Source organism: Ambystoma mexicanum, chromosome 2q (genome assembly GCF_040938575.1).
Source record: "Ambystoma mexicanum isolate Mex_15411 chromosome 2q, UKY_AmexF1_1, whole genome shotgun sequence".
In the NCBI taxonomy this organism is placed as follows: domain Eukaryota; kingdom Metazoa; phylum Chordata; class Amphibia; order Caudata; family Ambystomatidae; genus Ambystoma; species Ambystoma mexicanum.
Genome location: NC_090924.1, coordinates 1,171,277,321 through 1,171,303,519, shown reverse-complemented (window position 1 = coordinate 1,171,303,519; position 26,199 = coordinate 1,171,277,321). Strand labels below are relative to the sequence as shown.

The following is a 26,199-nucleotide window of genomic DNA, read 5'->3' as shown; positions in this document are numbered from 1 at the left end:
CTCGAATGTCTCTGATCTTAGCTGGATCCGGTGACACTCCAGCGGCGTGAAAAATAAATCCAAAAAACCCTATCCGGTCTTTAAAGAATTCACACTTTTGACGGTGCAGGGTAAGTCCCAGATCACTCAACCTTTTCAGCGTGCTCTCGAGCCTCTTCATGTGTTCTGCTTCCGAGTCGGCAAATACCAAGATGTCATCACTCATATTCAAGACGCCTTTAAGGCCTGCCAGCGCCCCCCTAATAGTGTTCTGGAAGACTTTGGCGGCCGATGAAATGCCAAAGCTCAGGCACTTAAATTGATAAAGGCCTTCGTGGGTAGTAAAAGTCGTGATGAATCTAGAGTCTGGGTGGAGCTCAAGCTGGTGATAGCCCGCCCGTAGATCCAATTTCGAAAAAACTTTCGCCCCCTGCAACTCCCCAATGATGTCATCGAGGGTCGGCGTTAATTGTCTCTCTCTCTTAATTGCGGCGTTGGGGAGACGCATATCTACACAAATTCTCACCGCCCCAGGCTGTTTTGGTTTGGGCGCCACCACAATGGGCGAAACCCAGGGCGTCGGTCCTTCCACCCTCTCGATAATGTCCATACTGACAAGCGACCGGAGCTCTTCTTCCACTTTCTCTCGAAGATGAAACGGAATCCGCCTGTGCTTGAGGGCTGTTGGTCTGATCGTGTCGTCAATGTGCAGACGTACCGGGGACGCCTTCAACTTCCCAACTCCTTCAAAAATGCCCGCAAACCTGTCCAGCAGCGTCTCAATATCCACCTGATAGACCTCTAGTGCAAAGTGAACCAGTTCAGGGCTTCGGATGCCGCACAGCTGAGTACAGAGTGGGGACTCACATCTGTAATGAAAAATCGGGCCTTTATGGTCTTTCCGCCCCTGGATCCAGGTGCTACAAACACACCCTTGATGGGGAGCGGAATGTCTCCGCCAAACGTGAAAATCCTCGCCGTCGAAATGTTCAGCGCGGGAGGGCCCAGAATCTTCTGGTAATGTTCCGAGGCAAGCACGCACACTGAGGCCCCTGTGTCAATTAGCACTTGTGTCGGCACCCCTTGAATGTTCACAAAACATTTGGGCTGTCCTTTACTCCTCGCCCCAGTGGCGATGCTCGAGATGAAGAATACTTCGTCTTCCTCCTCCTCTTCCTCCTCAGCTAACTGAAGTCTCTGCATTTCTTGCTCCAAAGCCGCAATGCTCCTCTGCCTTCTCGAACCACCCCCTCGTACCCTGGCCGGGCCCCTCTGTATTGACACGGGAGCTGGGGCACGACACATTCGGGCGTAGTGTCCGGGTCCGTTGCACCGGCCACATGACCTCGATTTGGCCACTTCGGACACTTCGGACTTCGGACACTCTTCAGAGTGGGGCAAATCATATCTGCAATACTGGCAGATAGATCCAGACCCTGTTGGGGGACGAGTTTCCTGTCGTTTCTGACCCCACTTGTCTTTCGACGCAGTCTGTTTATTTATAGCAAATGCCTCTTCCGATTTCCCAAGACGCACTGCTGCGTCCATCTTGGCACCTCTCGACTCCGCCAGTTCATAGGTTCTACCACTGTCTAGGATTTGTTGCAGGGTCCAGCCCGGTTCCCTCAACACTTGCCTTCGTAGTTTGCCTGAGCCACACCCTTGGAGTACTTGATTCCTAATCATCGATTCCTCATTGTCCCATCGACACGTGGCGGCCATGAGCCGCAGTCGAGCGCAAAACTGATCAAGTGATTCCTCCTCCCGCTGTTGTTCCCCACAGAAGAGAAACCTCTCGTAGTCGACGTTAGAGAGCGGTATAAAGTGATTTTCCAGAGCAGTTTTGACGGCATCATAGGTGACTACCTGTAGGTTCAGGGATTCATATATGCGTAGGACATCCAGACCTGCCGAGTACAAAAGAGTGGCCCTCTTCGCATCGTCATTGGTTATTGCAGTCGCTGTAAAGTACATATCAAGTTTTTTTATCCATAGCAACCATCTTGGGCCCAACTTCGAAGGGGGACCGGACACATCAAACTCTTGCATGGGTAACAAAGATCCCTGTTGTGCTTTCACCACCACAGTCGCAGCTTCCGCCTCTCTGTCACTTCCCGCCATGTTTACAGGTCGCACAGGCACCTCCTTATGGCTCAGAGACCGCAAACCTGACTTGGGTGGGCAGTGCACATACCTCACATTACTGTACGGTGGTATTCAGCATGCCCTTGCTCCCTTCCAGCTCTGTGTGTCTTCCTTGTTGCCAGCTGTCCTTTCCAGCCACCTTTTGTGCGGTAGCTATGCAATGTGGGCTGTCCTCTGGATTGTAGAGGACTGCCAGTTCCAAAAATTCTGTGAATATGTTATGAGCAGCGCACAAGCACCTTTTCAGGCCGCTACTGCTGCATACCAGCCCAGCAGCTCGGGTCTTATTGCTTAAACAATAGTAACTCTTAACATCCTATAGGACTCTTACCCTGGCGTGATTCTCAGTATAGCGGTCTCTGATCAGGGTCATGGCGAGACCAGCATAATGAGGTGACAGGACAGATCCCTCCTACCTGTCCGATGCCCCTCCCCTGGAAAGTGGTCCAAGAGGATGACCTGGGTGGGTGGTCCCTCATCCTAGGCGGTCGATGTCAGACCGACATTTATACCTACCCTATCACGCCAGGGCACTTTACTCCCAATCGTATCCTAACCCCTAGTCCTTCCCCAAAATAAAGCATATTAATTACCTATAAACATATCGACAAATAAACCAATAAATAATGAATTAAATACATAAACGTCTTGTTAAATGATATATATACCTAATACTTTCTTTAATTGCAGAGTTGTGGCTGTTGCAGTCAGCCACTCTTACGACCCATCAGTTCTTTCCTTTAGGGCAGGGCATTGTAACTTTGGTTCATGGTGTTATATTGGGAGGGGCTGGCACTCCCTGTTGCTGCAGGTCTCGCCCACATGCGGTGCTGTTTTGCTCTTTGCTGTGTCCCGTGTCCCCATGGCACATCATAGCTATCACCACTGACGTGATGGGTCGGAGGTAGGTCTTTTCAGAATGCAGTGCCCTGTTGCCTCCTGCAGTGCTGCCATCACTGCCACCAGACCGGCTCCACTGTCATCTTCCGGTGACATCTCGTGCTCACTTGGGTCGCTGCACCATCACCCCAGTGCAGCCCTGCATATTTCCTCTTCTAGCGGCACAATGTTGCCAAGGGGGCACTGCACGTACTGGATTAGTGGCAGCCTTCTTGGCACCTTTTTAGTAGAGGCCGTTCTATAGCGGGGACTCTGGTGTGCAGTGCCCCTCTCCGTAACAGGGCATCACAATAAAAGAGTATGCAGGATCAAACAGGTATAGTTTTATGAGGTGCTAATCAGAGCAACAGACTGATCCTCCCGAATGAAGGTCGGGTTGTTTTTCAACTGTCCTAATGGCGTTCGGTTCGAACCACTTTATATGCCCAAGACTTTTGGTTTATTTATGGAGGGCCCCTCCACGGCACACTCGCTGAGGGACCCTTCACCAAAGCTCCAGCCTGGGGGGAAACCACTTCATTTTCTTTCGGTAAGCAAACATGTGCCTTACAGGACAACCTTCCTCCCACTTTTGTCAGGTAGGAGTTTACATACATATTTGGCAAAACAACTAGATTGACTTGTGGTGCATCAAATACAGCATAGAGGATTCTGATCTTAGATCAATTGAGAGAAAGAATGAATGGGGGCTGGGCCTGTGATTTGATACATTTAGACCTAGACCTGATGGCACAGTTCGATGACCGCCAGATCTTATGTTTCAGACTAAGTAGTCAGGTAGTCCTTGGCGATGCCCTTAGATGGTTCAATCTTGTATAAACAATCATACACAGCCAATAAATCTGAATGCCTTTGTCTCAGACTCTAAATCTTTGACATGCGGAGTGCCACAAGGCTCATCACTCTTGACACTACTTTTTCATCTCTATATCTGGCAACTGCTGAACAGTTATAATACTGAGAGGAGTTTTTTGGAAGTTCATATTACTTTGCTAATTTGCATTTTGGTGCTTGTGGGCTAGATTCTGGATGGAGAAAATAAAGCTACAATCATACTCTTGGTTGCTTTGAATGATTTATCTTCTTTCAATTTTTCTCCATTCAAATCAATCTAACTTTGATTGCTCTGTTTCAAGTATTTACATTGATTTATTTACAATGCATGGATTGCAAATATATTCCATTCATCTGCACAGGGAAGAAAGACTATATGTCAAAAGTGTGAAGTTGTTAAATGTCTATACTACTATTCTACTGGGACATTGAGAGGTGACAAGCAGAAACTGACAAGGAACTTCACTACTCCAACACTGCTTGCCGACCTGATGCACACTAGGGAAACGTTCCCCTATTTGCTTAACGCACAGTCAAATACTGCCTCTTTACAAATGATGGGATACCGTATGCTCACAAATTAGTACCATGGGCATCCATGCAAAAAAGATAACATTTCAATGCACAGATTGAGAAAGTCATTCTTCCTTTGTATCTTGTACTCATGGTGGCCCAGAATCATGCTGTTCCCATCTTCATCTTGTATCCTGGCTTGCAACATTATGTGTTACTACTGACTTCTGCAATTGTTTCCGCTCTCCACTCTTGCTTCTCCGGTCTTTTTGACTGCGTACTCTCTGTTGTCTCCTCCTTTCCCTTCTCCCTTTTCCTATCTCCTCCCCTTACTTTCTTCTATGCACTTACACTATCAGAATTGTCCCTGGACCTAATATGATAGCAACCTCGTCTGTTTCCTCCACCCTCCCATTACTGTTTTTTTTCCTCAACACCCCCCCTCCAGCACTATCTGAAATGTTGTCAGGCCTAGTATGATAGTCGCTTGTTTTGTTCCTCCCCTCCCTTTCTGCACCCCTCACCCTCACCTTTTGTTTTTCTCCGGATCTACCAGAAATGTCGTCAGGCCTAGTACGGTAGTCGCCTGTCTGTTTCCATTTCCTTCCCACTCTCCCCCTCCCTTCCTTATCTATGTCTTAGCTCTTGCACTATTTGAAATGTCATCAGGCCGAGTACGATAGTTAATTTCATATCCTTACTGTTCATGGCCTGTAAGAATGTCATTGTATTTTCCCTTGTTCCCTCACTTGCCTTGAAGCGCTTTGAAACACATTGGGCCTCATTACGAGTCTGGCGGTAATCACCGGGGCATTACAATCCGGATGACCCAGGAATTCCGGAGGCGGAACTCTGTTAATCCCCATTCCCATGGAGTCCTACAGGACTCCATGCAAATGGGGAAGTCGAAACACCAGCACCATGCTATAATGGTGCCGGTGTTTCCATGTCCGCCTGCAGGCAGGTGGTGTTAAACTCTCACTGGTCTGGGGGGAGTGAGACATCCCGCCTGCAGGACTCTTAATCAGCTGGTCCGGAAAGAACGGTGGTGGCGGATTTACCACCACCGTTCTTTCCGGACCGGCTTACTCGTAATGAGGCCCAGTGTGTATAGGCGCTATATAAATTAACTATCATATCATATCATATCATATCATTAGATGAGTGTGTCTAGTGGCATAATAAAATAGTCTCCGGTGGAGGTTATCCTTCCTTACAGGGAGCATAATATGACATATTGTGGAGCAAGGGAGAGAAGGGGTAAGGTTGAACTTGGCAAACACATTTTTCTGCCTGGATCCTCCATACAGTCCCAGAATTGCTCATTAACTTGCAACATGCTTATGATGCATTGCAGAGGGTACTTTATCCCTCTTAAAATAAAATAATTATGGCAAAGGATTTTTCTTTCCAGTTAAACACGTGTAAGTACCCTTTACTACAGAGTAAATGTGACGTAAAGGCAAGTCTGTATTAAGCAATTTACATTATTGACTTCAATTACTTAATGAGTTACAGTATAAAGGTTTCAACTATGAAACTGTAGTTTCATTTACAAATATAAATCTAAGACATTATATACTTTGAATTGGGGCGTTGTGTATAGCTACCACACATAACATAAACAGGTAGATTTGACTTCGTTAGGTTACCATATATTTCTGCACCTCTGTAAATTATTCGAATGGGGCCTTTGGAAAGGACTCTGCGTGCAACATTGTTCCTCAATGTGGTTGCAGGACTTTCGAATGTTTCCCAAATCACGATAGTGTAGCAATAGCACATGACGCAAAGAGAAATTATGCTTACCGACAATTTGCTACTTTACCTATGTATGAGAAGATGTCACCTCCTTCCTTTCTGATCCCAAACACCCCATGAAGCAAATGTCTTTTCAAACCAACGGCTATGAGCCACTTGTTTATGTGCCTGGTGTATCTACTTTGTTATATGATTGCTTCATCTTTATTCAATCACTGAAACACATTTCAACCAGCCTACGCTTTTCAGAAAGGTGCTATACAAATCAGTCTGCATGATTCATTGTGCCCTCCTTGTTTGCATAGTTCTGCTTATGGCAGATGTCTAGTTCTCATGAAATCAGTGATCTAGAACAGAACAAACAGAGGTCTAGTCCAGATGAATGCGGAGTTCTAGTCTAGATTAAAGTAGTGATCGAGTCCACATGAAAGCCGAGGTCTAGTCTAGATTAAAGTAGGGGTCTAGTCCAGATGAAAGCAGAGGTCTAGTCTAGCTTAAAGTAGGTCTAGTCTAGATTAAAGCAGTGATCTAGCGCACATGAAAGCAGAGGTCTAGTCACGATCAAAACAGGGGTGTCGTCCAGATGAAAGTATCAGGGTAGTCAAGATGAAGGCAGCTGTTTAGTCCAGAACAAAGCAAAGGTCTAGAGCAGATCAAAACAGAGCTCTAGAGCAGATCAAAGCAGATAAAAGCAGAGGTGTAGTCCAGATGAAAGCAGAGTTCTAGGCCAGATGAAGGCATCTTTCTAGTCCAGATAATGGCAGTTGACTAGTCCAGATCAAGGCAGAGGTCAATTCCAGACGAAAGCAAAGGTCTAGTCGAAAGCAAAGGTCTAGTCGAAATCAAAGCAGGGGCCTAGAGAAGATCAAAGCAGGGGGGTATTCGAGAAGCAGGCATATAGTTACGATGCTAGGTCTACTCCAGATGAAAGCAGAAGTCTGGTCTAGAGAAAAGCATCTGTCTAGGCCAGAACAAAACTGATGTGCAAAGCAGATTGCGGTCTAGTCCACTTACAAGCATATGTCTAGTTCCAATTGAAGCAGAGGATTGTTCTTGGTCGCAGCATCTAACCAAGATTATGGCAGAGGGTGAACCCAGGTAGCAGCAAAGGCCTATCCCGCAATGCAGCAGACGTATAGCCCTGGTCACATCATGGAACTCATTCAGATGTCACCAGAGGACTTGTTGGGATCACAATAGAGGACCTATTCAGGCCACAACAGACGTCTTGGTAAGGACACTGCAGGTCTCTAGATCAGAAGTTCATGTAATAATAGTGATGTAGTCTAGGTCAGAGCGGTTGTATCTTGCAGTCCACAGCCGTTGTGTAAGCCATGTCACACAAGAAACCCAGGTAGCATTAATGATGTTGTTCAAGTGACTGTAGCTGGCTAGCTCGACTCACAGCGTTGGTCTAGTCCAGGTCTAGTCCAGGTCACAATAGAGGGCTTTATGGAACACTGTGCCCACAACAAGTCTTCCATCATGGACACAGGCAACTGAAGATGCTTCCAGCACAGAACCATTGTTGACATATACCTGAGTTACAACAGGAGTTTCAGAAAGAATGTTCTGAACACGAATGACCTAAAAAGAGAAAATCAGGTTTTATAGGTGAATATGTGTAAAGAACACTCAATATTGCACATTAAGTAAAATTTACATTTGCTTGGATGACATTTCATCGAAACAATTAAGGGTTCCACTGAATTCATGGTTGGAATAGGCGCGAGAGGGGACATTGGGGGTCATTCCGAGGTTGATGCTGAGGGAACAACGATTCTGGTAAAGGAATACCGGCATCGAATACCGCTACGGGCTATTCTGACAAGCCCGACCGCTATTAACGACATCGTAAAGTACGGTGCCGTTAATAACGGTCTGGGCGCTGGCACACGAACTACCATGCCGCTAATGCGCATTAGCGGCATGCCGTAAACTGGAGTAGATCACAAGGTAAGCGGACATGCAAATTACGGCTTCATGAAGGCGTTAAAAGTGCCTACAGCCATGCCGTAAATACCGGCATCGCAGACCTACCGTAAAGTGCAGTGATCGCAAATGCCACAGGTGCACACAATCAGCACAGGTGGAGGCAATGGAGTTTGCCCCACTACAAAATGAGCACCTCCACACACCACACCCCTTACCACACCAAGATCAATACAATAGCAGCATCAACACTTCAGCAGGAGGACCTGCATGCATTGCAACACCAGCAACAACACCAACGAAAACAGCAGGCACCACAGAGGAGACGCAGCAGGAGAAGGAGGGTGAGACAGGCCCTGCATGCCCCACCAGTGCAGCCAGCTTGACCACGCATGCGACCCCCAATCCCAAACATCAGAGCCAGTCCCTCCAACCCATCCCCGCAGCACAACCACACCCCGTACAGTCTGGACCGTGACACCATCAACAACATTGTGTACATGATATACGACTGTCAGTCTCATTGAAATATGCACCGCCATCCCCCCGCTACTGAAGGTAGTGTCGGTGCTCCACCTCAAGCACACAACGGAATACATATCTCTACCACTGACTCCCCTGGAGATACTAGAAGCAAAAGGTGGCCTCCATGCCATGAAGGAGGTTCAACGCAATCACAAACTATACCACCACAAACAGGTGGAGATGGAAGGTGGCGCAAGCAAGATCCTCACACATTGTGGTGCACATTATCCCGGATCAACCACAGAAATTCTGCATGTCACCATGGGAAAAATCAGCGCATAATGCCAAAAATTGCAGAGGCTACTGCCAATGCTCACCATCAGAAAATCCTACCCAACACAACAAATCACCAAATTCACACAAACACAGCAATATGCGTACACAATGCATGAGCTACAACACAGCAGAGCACACCCTGTATCATCTTGAAGATGCAACCCACACCATAATTCCATGGCACAGGACACATTGAGGGCCAAAAAATAGTTTGCATACAACCAGGGACATGTGCATGTGACCAATGATAATCTGCCGGCGTGTGTGACTTGTACAGCTGTCCCTCATTATTCACATGACATTTACCTTTAATTGCCTCGCATGCAGGTGATAGTGGCTATCCCTTGAAGCTGTGGCTCCTCACCCCTGTCCGAAACCCACAGAACAGGCACGAGGAGGACTACAATTTTTCCCATTCCCGTACTCGTGTGGACATCAAGCAGAGCTTTGCCCTGTTGAAGGCACGATTTCACTGCCTCAGCCGGTCGGGTGGGGCACTCCACTACAGGCATGAGAAGGTGGCCAAGATCATCATGGCATGTGTCGAGCTGCACTATATGTGCATCCGCCGGAACGTGCCCCTGCCCCCTGACATTGAACTGCTACCACCTGGTGATGATGAAGGGGAGGAAGAAGATGTGACTGGACATCATCGCGGTGGCGATGCACAGGAGGGGCGTATTGTGAGCAAGTCCGTGATTGCACAATATTTGTGACACACATGGCAGCAGAGGGTGACATGATGGTTGGACAGAGGGCACTGGGTGTGTGGGTATTACACCATGCACTGTAACTGAAAAATTGACACATGCGCAATGATGAATGTCCACTCAGGTCTTGATTTTCACATAACCGGTGTATTAAATGTAACAAAGTAAACTTAAGTGACAAAACCCTCAACCACCCTCACCCCCCTCCGCCTCCCCCACAACTCCCACACACCCTCACCCCCCTCCACCTCTCCCCACCACTCCCCCACACACCCTCTCCCCCTTCCCCCTCACCCCACAACTCCCCCACACAAGTCCCATTGAGTCCCCGAAGCCTACATGAGGCTGCCATGTCAATTACTCGGCACCACCCTGGCCCAGGGGGCAGCATGTCTTGGCGCCGCTGTGTACGGGCCGACCTGTGGAGCGGGCTCGTTTGCGTGGAACTGCAGGATGACGGTGTGGCCACCTGCTGAGGTTGTGTGGCGGGGTGCCCTGCCTCCATGGCATCCGTGATGCAGCATAACACCTGCCAGAGGGCCGAGGCCTCCTCGCAGAGGCGGCTGGTGTTGTCAGAGAAAGATCTCACCATGGAGGCAGTATTGTCCGTAATGGACCGGCCTAGTGCAGCTAACTCCGTATGCCACTCCTCCCTGGCCAGCCTATTGTCCTGTACGAACTCACGCACAAGGGAAGTTAGCAGGTCAGCCCTCTGCGGCACTGCGGGTGCACCTGTGGAGGTATTGTGCCCCTGGCTGTCATGCTGAGCCTGCTCAGCCTCCCCAGCCCTGAAAACTCGACTGAAGTGTCCCTCTGTGTGCTCATGACCGGACTGCTCTGGGGTGGTGGCGTTCCCGGTATCGAACGATGATACTTGGGGGGATACAAGTTGAGTTGGGGTATGGACCACATCCGATAGATTGTCCTCCATGGTGCCCCAGATGTCCTCCTGTGTGTCATCCACAGTCAGGGGTGCTGTGGCTGCCACCTCCCCAGCCAAACTCAACTCCTCCGAATGTGGTGCCCCGCATGTGTCATCAGGCCGACCAGTGGGTCGAGGTGGTGGTGGTGCTGTGCCCTCCATGGGCCTTGGTGGCACAGGTGCAATGGGTATCTGGAGTGGCTTGGATGCTGGTACACAACGCCCCCTGGCTTGTCCCTTCGAGGTTGACGGCTGGTTGCTGTCCTCCTGGGACCTCTTCCGGGGTGTGGCCTGTGCAGGGGTTGCGTCCTGCCCATCGCTGTCATGGTCAGTGCCTGTGGGGGTGGAAGAGAGGGACAGCATGAGTGATGTTTTGATAGGCATCATACATACATTGGGACAATTGCTCATCCACACAATTGGGGGTAATAGGCATTTGTGTTTGGAAGGGCACGTCATTGGATACATGGGTGGTTAATGCAGGCATATGTCAGCGTCACTCATGTTGGCCAGGAACAGTGCTGTCTGACATGCATACTATTTTGGACATGTACGCTGTGTGCCTCATGGAATTTCCTACTTTGTGTGGTATGTGTCATGACCGATATTGCCTTGCACCAGGCATCTGCATGTGTCTGTGATGCATCGGCCTACTTTGCGGGGAGTGTGTGTGTGTGTGGGCGACCATAGCTTGACTCTTCGAACTGAGATTGGGGTTGACTTTCATCAGATTTGGCACAGCAGTGTTTACTTTGGACACTCACCTCCATCGCCCGATGTTGTGGTGCCACACTCTATCTCGCCTACAACTTCGATGGATTACGTCCCAATCATGCTTGCGCATATGTCCTCCCATGGGATGAGCTTTATCGGGGAACTGGTCCCTCCTCCTGTTCCCATGGCCTGGCTGCGATTGACAGAGAGGATGTTGCGCACCCTTAGTCGCAGGTTGTCCCAACGCTTGCAACACTCTTTTACTGTGCGTGGTGTGTTGTCCACAGCACTAACCTTCTGCGCCCAGATCTCTTTCTTCCTTAGCACTGCCTCTCTCCACATGTTGCTAGAGAAGACTGTGGCAGCATGCTCGTGCAGTGTTTCCACCAGCATCTAGAGCTCATCCTCATTGAAACGTTCCTGTCTCAGGCGGGCAGCTACCTTCTTTAGGGCCTTAGGCATTGTGGTCTTGGAGGTGGATGTTTTCAAACAATCAGCAAGGTCCCAGGAGTCCTGCGTGGTGAGGATGGAAATGGATTGTGTTTTTAAAGATGGCCGCCATGCTCCTTCCTGCTCCTGTGCAATGACCGCTAATTACGGTCACCGCTATTTACAGTCACCACTAATGACGCATTGAACAATGTTGGTCATGTTATCTGCGCTACGCTTGATGCCGGTAAGGGCTTTTTGGGAGCCTTTTGCGGCATGGCACTACATACGTTACCGGCATGGCGTAAAGCTTGTGCCCGCGAAGTCATAATAGTCCTCTATTAGCGGACTGGTGCCAGCACGGACACGCTATTTGCGCCATGCTGGTAAGGGACGTTACTTACCTCCAAACTCGGAATGACCCCCACTGATGGATTTTATAGCTTGCCACGTGCCCTTCGGAACTGGGTGACGCACAGCAGACCGACCAATGATTCTTCTATTTTTGTATACTTCTACTGGCAACATATGCAAGAAATGAACTCATATGTTCAAATGAATTGACGGTTTGTTAAATATATATAAATACAATTAAAAATAAACAAAGGTGTTATGTTCTCCTTATGCTGGCGCTTCCTCCGGTGTGTGTGTGTATGGAATGTGGAGTGTTGTGAAGTGAATGAGAATGAAGGGCTCGTGGGATGGTGTGTGGAGTGTGAGACTGACGGTTGAGATTGAGAGGGTGGAAGCGGAGGGAGCGCTGGGTTGTGTGATGAATAAACAACTTTAAAGTACCTTCAAGTTTGATTCTGTCTTTGATCAGTTACTACATTTTGGCGATGAGGATGGCTCAGCTGAACCCATGCACGAAGCGAAGGAAAGCAGCTTCAGAAGGACAGATGCTTCCTCCAAGCAGATCCACCAGGCCAAGAGTCATTGAGCCCACAAGTATGGAGTGAGAGCACAGCGAAGCAAATAGCAGCAGCGGCGGCCGCAAGCAGATGAAACAAATGATTTTAATCTTAATGTGTTGCGTGCGTGCACCGGCAATTGGTTGATAAGAGGAAATCGCATTATCACAAACATTAGAGGAAAGGACCCTAAAGCGTCAGGGAAACATGCCGCCATCTTGAAGTCAGGCAGAAATTATCATAAATCCACATCTTCCTCCTCACAGTATTTTCTCTCTCCTTATCGTTGCCAAACATAGGTCATACAAAATATGGAGAGACTTGAACATTTTTTAAGAAGGGGAGTAAATAGTAATGTTACGCTCACCTGGTATCCACGGGGACGCCACCCAGCCAGTTGGTCGTTGGTGCCCTTCCCAATGATTCCCTGGTGTGGTCTCGGTGTCGATGGGATTTCGCCTGAAAATGAAGGCTATATTAGGACTGGGCGACCAGGGTAAGTTTTCCCCCACCTCCCTTGTGTTTCCAGCCCCTCCAGGTTCTCTTCTCACCTGGTTGTCGGAATCGGTAGGCTGTCCGTCCTGCTCTCTGGGCAAGGGCGCGTTGTCTTTTGTGGGCGCGAGCGGTCCAGTTACTTCACTGACTACTGCCCTTGTAGTGTCTTTCAGGTAGGTCGTATTGCGATTGATGGCGTCGTCATTCTTGCATGCCTTTTCTCTGTTCTAAATGTCTCTTTTTTTATCTCCCTAGGAGCGTGGAGTGTCCGCTTGGAGAACTGGATATGCTGGTTCTCACCGGGAGATGATGGTGCGCTATAGCGCTATGATGCGGTAAGGAGGCGCTTTGCGTAGCGCAGCGATGTCTTGTCCTCACTGACCTGTGCTTTTCTCTTTTCGTAGGTCACGGTGAGTTCACAGCGCATATGGAGTTCCAGAGCTATGCCGGCCGAAAAGCAACCAAACAGGTAAGTCTTTAAGCGCTTTGTGGTTGTAATGCTCCACTACCTCCTTTAATGATGTCTTTCTCCTTTTCTCAGGTCCTTCGATCCGGGCGGAGAACTCCACCAACAGAGCTGCCCATGAGCTGCGAGCAGTGAAGGATGATGAATGTAGGTAAGATTCTGCTGCTAACGATGTTCTTGGTTTTTGTGCAGGTCCGGAATTCACCAGGCTCGTGAGGAAGCTGGACACGGTGAGCGTCACGTTGCTAGAAGCAAAGTAACGCAAAGCGTGTTGTCTTGTTTGGGTGTGGTTTAAATAGCCACTGTAAAGTAGACCAGGTAAAGTAGTCCCTAGGCCACCACACCCGAAACACTAGACCGCATAGCTTGGTTCTACGAACCAAGCTATGTGGAGGCCTCCATGTTGGTTAAAAGCCTAAATAAAGTAGTTCCTCAAGCAGATGTCTTTCCTTACTGATGAGCCTGGCGCCAAAGGCGCCAGGACTGGCCCCAAGAGGGCCTGAGAAGTGGATACCAGGCCTTATTAGTGATCCGAGCCCTGATTCCACCTGGCCAATGGGCTTGCCAGTGGGGATCAGGGTTGAGGGTCGTGACATGTAAATATAGAAAAGAGAAAGGATGCAAGGAATAACAGTGCATCCCCCAGAAAGTTTTTTACCGAATCCAGGGCAACTGGGTGTGATGTGGCCAGAATGGAGGGCATACTGGAAAAATTATATGAAGACAGTGGAACAAGATGGGTAGTCTCCACAGAAGAAAACGTTGCTGCTATTACATGCATTGGGGCTTGTAGGACAGCACAAATAAAGAGAGTTAGCTGAATTGTCAGGAGATGAAGCTGGTGATGTGGATGAGTATGAAAGATCACTAAGGCAATTGGACAGGTACTATGCTCCAGAGGTAAATGTAGCAATAAACAGATACATCTTTTACACAAGAGCACAAAAGGAGGAAGAATCAATTGAAGAGTATGTGTCAGCTCTAAGGAAATTGTCTCAGACTTGCCGTTTCAGCACAGGCATTACTCTCGATGAGCTGATTAGAGACCAGATTATTATACACACCAGAGACCAGATTATTATACACACAATAGACCCGCTGATACAAGAAAGGTTGTGGATGGTGGGTAACCCCACATTGCCAGAAGCTATGGCCATAGCTAAAAGAGTGGAACGCACTCATCTCTGTTGGAAAGAGTTGAAGAGCAAGAAAATGGAAGTAAATCAAACTCAAAGTATCGGACCGAGTCAGGCTAAGCCAGCCCAACAGGTGGGAGCGCACTCCTCTGTGAGTGTGGTCAGAAGCAAAAGAGAAAAAGAAGAAACTGATGAATCAAATAGGAGAAGCTATAAGCCTAAAGAGCAAGTTCGTAAAGAAATCAAGGGAAACATGAGAAAGCCTTGGTTCAAGAATGAGGGCTAAGACATGGACAGATGCTATAAGTGTGGCAGATTGGGACACTATGCCCCAATTCAAGGAACTGTCCGGCGATCAATCAGACCTGTGCGAATTGTGGGATGAGGGGACATTTTGCAGTGGTGTGTCGGAATAAGAATAGGGTGTCGGTGATACAGGATGATGAGGAGTCAGATGAAGAGAGAGTAGTGGTGGTTCGTGAACCATCTGGCAAGGAATTAAAGTGTCCGCACTGTGATGTTTTGTTGGAGAATTGGAAGCTCTCCGGGATGGTGGACAGTTGCTCCCCGTACACCATAATAACAAGCAAGACATGGGAAAGATTGGCGTATGAAGGACTGAAAGCGAAGCTGCGTCCATCAGGTATCAAGAATCCCGGAGGATTCAAGGGTTAAGAGTGCAGTTCAGTTCAAGGATCGCCAAGCAGATGTCAAGGTTTATATAGCTAAAAAGAGTGTGAAAATACTTGGTTGGAGGGATCAAGCGGCGCTGAAAATAGGACTAGATCCATGTGAATAAGAACCTGTGTTGTTAGTAAAGAGCAGCAGCAGTCCTGGTGTGGAAGGGAACTCAGAGGTCACTGGTGACGTATTTCAGAAGCGGCTGGGGTTATTGAAAAACTATGCCCACAAGATAGTGTTGAAACTGGGAGCAAGGCCCGTTGCGCATAACAAAGCTAGGCCTATACCATTTGCTTTGTTGGATGGAGTTGAACAAGAGTTGAACAAAATTGAAAAGGACAACGTTATAGAGACAATTGAATCATCTCAATGGGTGAGTCCAATTGTGGTGGCGAAAAAGAACAGGAAGTTGAGGATTTGCGTGCACCTCAGAGATGTGAATAAGAACATATTGGTGGACAAGTATCCCCTGCCTATCATTTTGGAGATGTTGAACTGAATCGAAGAATCGGATACATTTACCACGTTGGACTTATCTAATGCATATGATCAAATTAGTCTTACAGAAGACTGCAGAGATCTTACTGCATTTATCACACCATTTGGGTTGTACCGGTACAACAGAGTTTCAAAGACTCATGACCCAAGTACTTAAAGGAGTTAAGGGCACATTAGTTTACCAAGATAATATCAATGTGTTTGGAAGAGGGTAACGTGAACATGATGAGAGGTTACAGTTGTCAAGATTAATTGAAAAGGGGTTGAAAGGGGTTGAAAGTGGAGAAGAGGAAATGTACATTTAAAGAGGTGGAGGTTGAGTATTTAGAACATGTGGTTAGTGGGAAAGGTTATAGACCTAAACTGGAGGCCATGAAAGCTATTAAAGAGGCACCTGATCCCAAGAGTAAGGATGAACTCAGATCATTTTTGGGTCTTTGCGAATTCTATAACAAATTTGTACAGAATTTTGCCAGCATAACGGAACCCATTAGAAAGTTACTAAAAATGGAAGCCAAGTTTGAGTGGGATGCTGAGTGTGAAAAGTCAGCAGAATGCATCAGGAGAAGCATTTGTGAGTCTATTGATCTGGGCGGATTTGTGTTTGGAAACCAAACCACGATAACTGTAGATGCTAGTGGGGTTGGTTTGGGAGCAGTTCTTTCACAGGTTTCGGAGAGTGGAAATGAAAAGGTCATATGTCATGCGTCGAGAGCAGTAACAGAGATAGAGAGTAGGTATTCTGTAATTGAGAGAGAGATGCTAGCTTGTGTGTGGGCAGTAAATTATTTCATAAAATATGTTTGGGGAAGTAAATTTGTTGTTTGTACCGATCATAAGCCGTTGGTGGAAGTATTGTTGGTGCGAGGAATGTGTAGGGCATCTCCCAGAATAGCTACGTTAAGTTTGAAATTGCAAGATTATCATTTTGAAGTAGAATATGTTCCTGGGAAGAAGAATCAGGTTGCTGATTTTCTTTTGAGATTGTCTCTCAATATTGAGGAGGCAGAACAGGTTGAAGATGTAGGAGGTGTTGCTGTGGTTTTGGAAGTCCTTTCTAGGGAGAAGTGGATTCAGGATATTCAAGAGGATGAAGTTTATGTAAACTTATAGAGTATACTAGGAATGGTTGGCCAGATAAGAGACTAGTAGATGAAAATTGTCTTCCATTTTGGGAAGTTAAGGACGAATGCTCTATGGAAGATGACTTATTATTGAGGGGAGACAAATTGATACCGCCTCGGATTCTAAGGGAGGGGGTAATATTGAAAGCCCATCGGCGCATCCGGGATCTTCTGGCACAGAGCGCAATGTTCGCTCCAAATATTGGCGGGCCGGAGTGGATCTCATGGTAGAGAGGTTTTTGAGTTGTTGTTGGTCTTATCAAAATTCTGACAAAAGTTTCAGGGTGTTGAAAACAGCGCCTATTACTATGCATAAACCAGAACAGCCATTGGAGCAGATTGGTATTGATATAGTGGGTCCTTATGATAATATGCCAAAAGAAAGGATGTTTTTAATTGTAATGGTAGACTATTGCTCTAGATGGATGGACATTAAAATGGTAAATAGAGTTGACATCCATGAGGTTATTAGATTCATGCAACATGTGTTCAGAAGAGAGGGATATCCCAAGGTGATTATTAGTGATAATGGTGTTGACTGGAGATTTTCTGCCAATTATCATCCCCAAACCAAGGGGTTAGTGGAGATCAGGGAGATTGTGGAAGCAGTGGAACAAGCTTTGAGCAATAATATGTCGATTGAGAAGGCCCTAGAGGAGAAGTTGTGGAGTTGCAGGACATCTGTTAGGGCGGATACAGGTAAATCACAGATTGAGTTGATGAGAGGCAGGGAACCCAACACTGTGTTTAATCCGGTATGGGTAAATTGTAGGAGACCAAAGGTTGGTAACGTTAGGAATTTGGATTTTAGTAGGACTGAGCGTTCTTTTGGAATGGAAGTGGTGCCCGGTGATTTTGTCAGAATATGAAAGGGGAGAATGGTGAGAAAGGGGGAGTCTAAGTACTCCACGCCTGTGAGCTTTGAGGGTCAAGGAGGTGTTCAAGAATGCTGTTAGGATGCAAGATGGTTCTATATGGAATCTGGATAGAGTGAGTAGGTGGAGATGGCAAGGAGCGACCGTGGGTGTTGAGGAAGGGGAAAGAAGTAAGAGGAGGAATGGCATTGAGCTGTTTGAGGAAGAGTGTGGAATGCAAGGAGGTTGGATGAGAGGAGAGCATGGTAGTGACTCCAAAAGAGTGGGCGAGAATAATGTGAATGATAGGTCTAGTATCTCGAGGAGTAGGGTTAGGAAACCCCCAGCATGGTCAAAGGACTACGTTATGAACTGATAGTGAAAAACCATATTTCTTTCTCTACATGATTTGTTTTAGTTGTCAATTGTACTGCAAATGTTCATATATTTTTAATAGTATTTTAGGTTTTGTATTTTTAGTTCATTTGTGTTCTTAGGTTGGGAAAGGGGGTATTTGTTATGTTCTTCTTATGCTGGCCCTTCCTTCGGTGTGCCTAATGTATGGAATATGGAGTGTTGGGAAGTGAATGAGAATGAAGGGATCGTGGGATGGTGTGTGGAGCGTGAGACTGACGGTTGAGAGAGAGAGGGTGAAAGTGGAGGGAGCTCTGGGTCGTGTGGTGAATAAATAACTTTAAAAGTACCATCAAGTTTGATCCTGTCTTTGATCAGTTACTATAAAAGGCATATGTCCTGAATTGATCACTTCCCAAACTGTACACCCTGACTCCTTGCGTTACGAGAGAGTGCAGGTAATAATTAGCCAGTTGGAAGATACACAACATGAGCTAAGCCATTTAAAGAAGACTAGGCAAAACCAGAACAAAAGGCCAACAGAGTTCAACAATAAAGCCGGTAAAGTGTATGACATGCATAGGCAGCAAAAGAAGACCAAGAAGCCAGACATTGTATTTAAGAGAGGATATTTCATCCAATCGAAATGCCTTACCCGGAAAGGCTCTTCCAGCTCAGCTTGTGGATGTACCACACAGTTTGAATGACTTTAAATGTTTACTCTTACAAAACATCATGGTACCATTGTGAAGCAGCAATATCAAAAAGATTCTGACTGAAGCAGAACCGAGATGGACTAACAAAATAGATACAATCAACAACGGTTTAGAGGTAGGCACTGGGTAGCTAGGTTTGTCTAGAAATGTCAAACGCTATTTTCAGCCTACTCAAATACTTTTGCTATACAGAAAAAGGACCTAAATTAGACCTAAATTGAACACCAGTAGTGCAATAAACACTCCATTGATTTGGACCAAATACGCAACAACTTGAGCACACAGCGCCACGGACGTGGTTTTGGCTGGTTTGGGTAAAATCCATCCAGTCGTTTTTGAAATATTCAATGAAGAAGCGGATGCGCTTGCTCCCAATAAAATGTTTTCTATATCTACCATGATGCTTTGCAGCAGAGAGGCTCTGATACAGAGGAAGCTGAACGTGAAAAGTACTGGAAATTCTATTTGAAGCAGGATAAGGAGTGTATTAACCTCAGGCTAGACATGGGGAGGAGGAAAGAGTCCAACATGGGAAGTGAGGGAGTTGGGGGTGGGTTGGGGAGCCCGTTTGGGGCTAAACATTTTCAGTTTATCAGGAAAATCACGGGGGAGTCATGCAAGATTACTGCATTAATATCAAAAAGGTCCACTCGGAAATGAAAATGCATCACACGAATGGAAGAGTAAAAGGAGGTAATGGGAGAGGGTGAGGGAGGGAAAATCTGAAGATGGCCACTTGGGGTTGAGCTGAGGAGGACGATTGCCATTGATTGTCTTCACGACCACCAATCTGTCTTCAGAGCAGCCAACGAAACTCCTGAAAACCCGTGAAGACTTGCTCTTAAATCTCGATTCCAACTCTCCTTCCATTCTCATCCTTTTTGATCTTTCCTCTGCCTTTGATACGGTCAATCATGCCAGCCTTATATATCAGCTCTGTGATACTCTTGGCATCATGGACCTGGCACCCGGCTGGTTGACCTCCTTTCTATCTGACTGACTTTCCCAGGTTCAACTGGGCCCTTTTCTCTCCTCCACCACACTCTCCACCTGTTGTGTCCCTCAAGGCTCTATCCTCTCGCCGTGGCTCTTAAAGATGTACCTTGCCCCTCTGGCCCACTTGATCTCCACTATCTCTCCTCACTTCCAGTGTTATGTGAATGACATGCAGCTCTCCTTCAAGCTTCCCTCCACTGCTTCCTCTTCTTCCTCTCTCATTCCTGACTGTCTGACTGCGATTCAGGCATGGTGCGCTGCTAACTATCTCTGCCTTAATGCCAGTAAGACTGAGACCCTTACCATTGGGACACCTGCTCCCTCCTTCCTTCCTACTCTGCGGCCGCCATCCATGGGTCCCCTCCTCTCACCATCCTGTGAGGCTAAACACCTTCTTTCTCTCCTTCTCTCCTCACATTGCAGACCTTGCCAAGAAGACCCACTTTCAGCTGCACCTCCTCAGAGGCATTTTCCCTTTCCTCAGCTTCCCCCTGAAACTCAATGTCTTCAGAGCTGTGGTCCTCTCTAGGCTGGACTAATGCAACAACCTCTTCCTCAATCTGCCTTATTCCTCCCTTTGCCCCTTCACCTTATCCAGAATAGGGCTGCAAGGCGTATCCTTAGCCTCAGGCCCAGGGACTGCATCTCTCCAGCCCTAACATCTCTCCACTGGCTCCGAGTAGCTGCAAGGATCAAGTTCAAGACCCTCTGCATCATCCACAGGGCTTTCTGGGGCCTGTGACCCAGCTACACCCAACTCTCTCTCCCTAAATACCTACCTGCTAGAGCCCTTCGGTCTTCTAGCTCCAACAGGTCAAGCAGGCCATACACTTTTCCAAGCAGAGAAAGGGGGTAGATCCCTCTCTTTGGTAGGATCCACCCTCTGGAATGGCTTCCCTGCCTCTCTCAGTCTTGAGCCATATCCCCTTAAGTTCCCAAAGCTTCTCAAGACACTCCTTTTTTTCTTTTCTTCTTTCCCTCTCCCCCTCTCGCTCCACTGCTAATGCCCCCCTCTGCCACATTGACTGGCTGCCTGGTCCCTTCTGAGTCCTACAGGGCACCAGGCTCTCTTCGCCCAGTCTAACCCAGCACCGGTCTCCCTGAACGCGCCCTCTAAAATGCACTTGCCCTTCTGGGCCCCCTTCCCCTGACTAGCCTGGCAGGGTGTGCATCTCTACCAAGCCTGGCCCACCCCCCATCCTCACATTTAGCATGCAGTGCTCAGTCCCTGCACTCCCTGCATCCCCTGGCACTTGCCAACCTGGTCTCTCCTTAGCACTTGCCTAGCCCCAGGGGCTCTCTACTTCTCCCCTCCCCTGCACTTGTATACTTCCACTCCCCTCCCACCCTAGCTTTATCCCTTCCTCCATGACAGGCACTTCCCCCCACTCGCCTCCCCCCTGCACTTCTTCTTACTGCACTTGCACGATCCGAATGACACAAGGCCTAGTAGGACCGTTATTGTGGTTTTCTTCCCTGTTCCCTCCCTCCTTTTTTGTCTTGTGGCACCTTGAAACACTATTTGCTGTATAGACGCTTGTACTTTATAAATAACCAATATGTTCATGAGCATGTGAATCCATGTAAGATCCCATGCTGGAGAATATATCCTATGTAATATTTGTGTGAACTGGAGCTTTGCTGAGATCACTACTTTCCAAGGAAACATCAATGCCGCCACCCAATCTTCTGGGTCAATTAGGCACAGATCTTTTTCCCATTTTGTTCTAAGATCAGGCATTTCTCAGGATGCAAAGGAAGTAATAACCTGATACAGTGATATGATATGATAGTTTATTTATATAGCGCCTACACACAGTGTGTTTCAAAGCGCTTCAAGGCAAGGGAGGGAACAAGGGAAAAAACAATTACATTCTTACAGGCCATGAACAGTAAGGATGCGAAATTAACTATCGTACTCGGCCTGACGACATTTCAGATAATGCAAGAGCTAAGACATAGATAAGTAAGGGAGGGGGAGAGTGGGAAGGAAATGGAAACAGACAGGTGACTTCCGTACTAGGCCTGATGACATTTCTGGTAGAACCGGAGAAAAACAAAAGGTGAGGGAGAGGGGAGGAACAAAACAAGCGGCTATCGTACTAGGCCTGACAACATTTTAGATAGTGCTGGAGGGAGGGGGGGAACAGTAAGAGGATGGGGGGGCAACAGACGACGTTGCTATCCTACTAGGTCGAGGGACAATTCTGATAGAGTAAGTGCATCGAAGAAAGTAAGGGGAGGAGATAGGAAAAGGGAGAGAGGAGGGGAGGAGAGAACAGAGAGTAAGCAGTCAAAAAGAGTGGAGAAGCAAGAGGGGAGAGTGAATACAATTGCAGAAGCCAGTAGCAACACATAGGGGCTGATTCATGGAATTTGTGTGCCGAAAAACAGGGATTTGTGCGTCATTCTGCCCGCAAATCCCTGTCTAACTAATGGGGATTTGAGGGCAGAATGGCACACAAATCCCCGTTTTTCGGCGCACAAATTCCATGAATCAGCCCCATAATGTTGCAAGCCAGGATACAAGATGAAGATGGGAACAGCATGATTCAGGGCCACCATGAGATCAAGGTGCAAAGGAAGTCCAGCATGAGAGTTGAGAAAGGGTGACGGACCGTGAATCAATGAAGTCCATAAAAGTAAAATCCAGCATTGGCCACAAGACGGTGATCGTGAAACCAGAATGTATCAGGACAGACTCCTGTGTGCGGGAAGGAGGGGGCACAAGGGAACAACACAGGGGGACCTGAGAGGGTGGGGATGGCCTGTGGGGACAGAGGGTGTAAACATATGTTGGTGCATGCTTGACTGCTGTGTTAGTAGGGGGTCGGCCCCTGGATCCTCCTGGTCTGAACAGGTCCAAACAGGAATTGCCCTTTTCTTTGACTGCCCTTCCGTTTGGACCCCCGGGCGAGAGACAACCTTGATATCAGAGTTAAGAGCAGGAATAAAGAGGCAGGGCTAAGAAGGTGGGTGGTGCTTAGGCAGGTGACCTAGATCAACTTACACCTGCTCCCCAGCTGCAAAGGAAAAGTGGCTGGAGGGCTCCTTAAGTAGGGAAAATAGCGGCAAGCAGGAAGGCACCAGGTGGATGGGGCTTGCTAAGTGGTGAAAAAGAGCGGCAACCAGGAATGCACAGGTGGGTGGGGCTTAGGCTAGGTGACCTAGATCCTCTTACACCCGCTCCCCAGCTGCAAAGGAAAAGAGGCTGGAGGGCTCCTTAAGTAGGGAAAAGAGCAGCAAGCAGGAAGGCACCAGGTGGATGGGGCTTGCTAAGTGGTAAAAAAGAGCGGCAACCAGGAAGGCACCAGGTGGGTGGGGCTTAGGCCAGGTGACCTAGATCCACTTACACCTGATCCCCAGCTGCCGTATGGAGGTAACATTGGATGCAATACGTTCAGGGAAAATGTTTGCCTCAAGGCGTGGGCACTTTGTGGTCTGCTGTAAATCCTGAATGTGTGTACGTATGGCCTGAGTGGATTGTATATGGTGATAATGTTCTGTTTTGGGCAGCCCACCAGAAACTTTAAGATCATCAAAGGAGACAAGTTTACCCTCTTTGATCACTTCCTGTAATAACAGGATATTACAATGAATCCAGGCCTGGAATCTTCCCATCTAATTACTTTCAGGCAAATGTATGTTATACCATAATCTGCCTGCCACCCCATCCCACATATTGGTGCACACCAGTCCATACCCGTATGGTGTGTCGAATCATGGTGGGTAGAGTGAAGTCCCCACGACTTCTGTACATAGTTTGGAGTGGCGTGGCACCTTCCATTCAAGTCTGTTCAGCCTTGACATGAGGTAAATGCATATCGCCACGCAACCAGTCACTAATCACTGCCAGCTGGTTCACCCAGTAGTATCGTCACATGTTCAGTGAAAGATATCATGCAAGATCAGTCCCTTCTTGTATACCTAAGTAGTTAAAGCCGTCTCTCGTTATATGGTAGGGGCAGTCAGGAGGGATAGCTCTCTCTTCACCTTGTGCCCGGCAAAACGCAGATTTTTACAAATTCTCTTTAAATCCAGTAAACGCTTCCGGACATGAGTGTACTGGATTACCCATATATTAGTAGGTCACCTGCATATAGAGAGACTCTATCCTCCCAACCTTTTTGCCACTGGAACCCTGTCCATGTTAGATCTGATATTAGATGTATCGCTAGAATTTCTATGGTTATGGTGAACAATAAGGGAGATAGGAGGTACCACTGTCTGGTCCCCCTGTACAACAGAAAGGATTGCGCGGTCACCCCATTTACCTGAACTTCCACTGTCAGTGATTCATACAGTCATGCAGACCCATTGGAGGAAATTGTTCCCAAAGCCTGCATGTCCCAAGATTTCCCACAAACACTCTAAAAAAAGTGAAACAAAGGCCTTTTCAAAATCGATGGAGTGGAGCACTGATGGGTCCCTGACCACAGAGACCTGGTTTATCGCCAATTTTAACTGTCGAATGTTCATGGGGGTAGATTTCTCCGGCATGAATCTGCATTGGTCTGGATGGAACACAGAGGATATGACATGTAACAAGCGAGTCGCCAATATTTTGCCCAGGATTTTAGCCTCTCCGTTATCAGGAAGATCTGTCTATATAAGGAGCAAAGATCTGGTGTATTGCCCTTCTTGGGGAGAACCACTATGCATGCCTGGTGGAGATCCGGAGGTAGGATACCCCTATCCCCACTTTGCAGAAGAGGTTAAATAGAGGCTTAATAATCTTGTCACTCAATTTCTTCTATGCCTCTACAGGGGAAGCCTTTGGGACCCACGGTCTTCCCTGTTTGAAGCTGGGAGATTGCTGTAGCTATCTCTTCCTCGCGAATTTCAGTTTCTAGTTTCTGTTGGTCCGATAATCAGGGTTCAGGGGGTGGGTAATATTGCTTAGGATATGAGATCTACCGAGCGATCTCTGGCTTTCTAGGGCCCTGTAGAGCTCCTCATAGTAATCAGAAAATGCTTTGGCAATTTCTACATCTCTAACCCTACTGACCACCCAGATTAATATTTCCCTTACATGTCTACTATCCTTGTTTCTTTTTTCGAACCAACCAAGCATCTTCTTGCCCCCCTTATCACCAGACTCATACATCTGGCTGTGTTTGTCCCAGAGCACTTGACTTGCAATGTCAAGGGATACCGTCCTCATTATTTCCTAGCCACTAAAAGTGAGCTGTGTGTCATATGGGATCCCATCCTAAGGAATTCCTCTTCCAGTTTTACAGTTTCAGCCTCTGCCTCTTGTATTATATGTAAGTGGGCATTCTGTTTTTGCAGATGTCAATTAAATCATCTCCCCCCTGAGAACTGCCTTGTATCCTTCCCAAAGCATTACCGTACTGTTCACCGTCCCTTGGTTAAGAGTAAGTATTCATTCATTTTGGAGGATATGTCTTCCATGAACTCTGGGAATCCGAGATAATAGCTGTTTAAATGCCACCTTGATTGCAATTTGGGTCTGTCACAATTGTGCTCCATTGATATCTACCTGCCCAGAAATACCTCTGAAACATGTCTATGCTGGTTGTGTTGAAGAATAAAGAAATAATCAATCCTGGACATGGACGCATGAACCACGGAATGAAATGAGAAGTCAAGTTCCTGCATGTGCAGTGTCCCCATGTATCTCTTAAGCCTAGGGCCGTCGTAAAGGTGTATAATTTCATGTGAGCATTGGGGTTTCTGCCTCGAAGAAGGGTACTATCCAAGACAGGATTCATGACATTGTTGAAATCTCCCCCAAAAACACAAATATCTGCTTGATATTGCACCAACATGGTCTGAATATTGTCTAGCAGTTTGAAATAAGGTGCTAGGCACGGTGGGACGGGGTGGGGGTGACAGTATCTTTATTTACCGGCAAAACCCCAGTGCCCTGCAGCTCTTTCCCCCAACCAACAACTGACCGAATGTGGAACCTTGGCCATAGGTAAAAATGCCCAAGGTTCCATTACAACACTTCTCCCTCCCATGCAGAACAAAATAACGAAAGAAAAACAAAAGGAAAACACATCATATACAGATGTCAAATGGAAGAACAAACAGGAACTAAGTGCATTGAACATGCCTAGTAACTAACCCTGCTGAACTGCAAAACACAATGTAAACACTGTACACTCCACCAACCACCGCCCCCCCTCAAGCAAACACACTTGCCTTACGAGAACCCCTCCGGACAGAATCCTTGAACCTTGTGGGTGGCAGTCTGATTCTTGTGGGGCGAGATGGAATCACACTCTGCCCGCCTTGAGCCCCCCCCTGGACCTGGTACAACACTCCCTTCAGCTTGGACACTAGAGTCGTCATCCAATAC

The 26,199-nt window shown here is 47.4% G+C and overlaps 1 protein-coding gene across 1 annotated transcript in view; it reads right to left on the bottom strand.

Annotated features, from left to right (window-relative positions):
• Nucleotides 1–6,313: 6,313 nt before the first annotated feature.
• The window catches only part of LOC138570025 (serum paraoxonase/arylesterase 2-like), a 405,975-nt gene continuing 386,089 nt past the window's right edge, over nucleotides 6,314–26,199 (bottom strand). Inside the window, exon 9 of the mRNA XM_069648559.1 lies at nucleotides 6,314–7,719. Coding sequence (XP_069504660.1) covers nucleotides 7,558–7,719 — 162 coding nt within the window. The 3' untranslated portion in view covers nucleotides 6,314–7,557. The remainder of the gene's footprint in view (nucleotides 7,720–26,199) is intronic.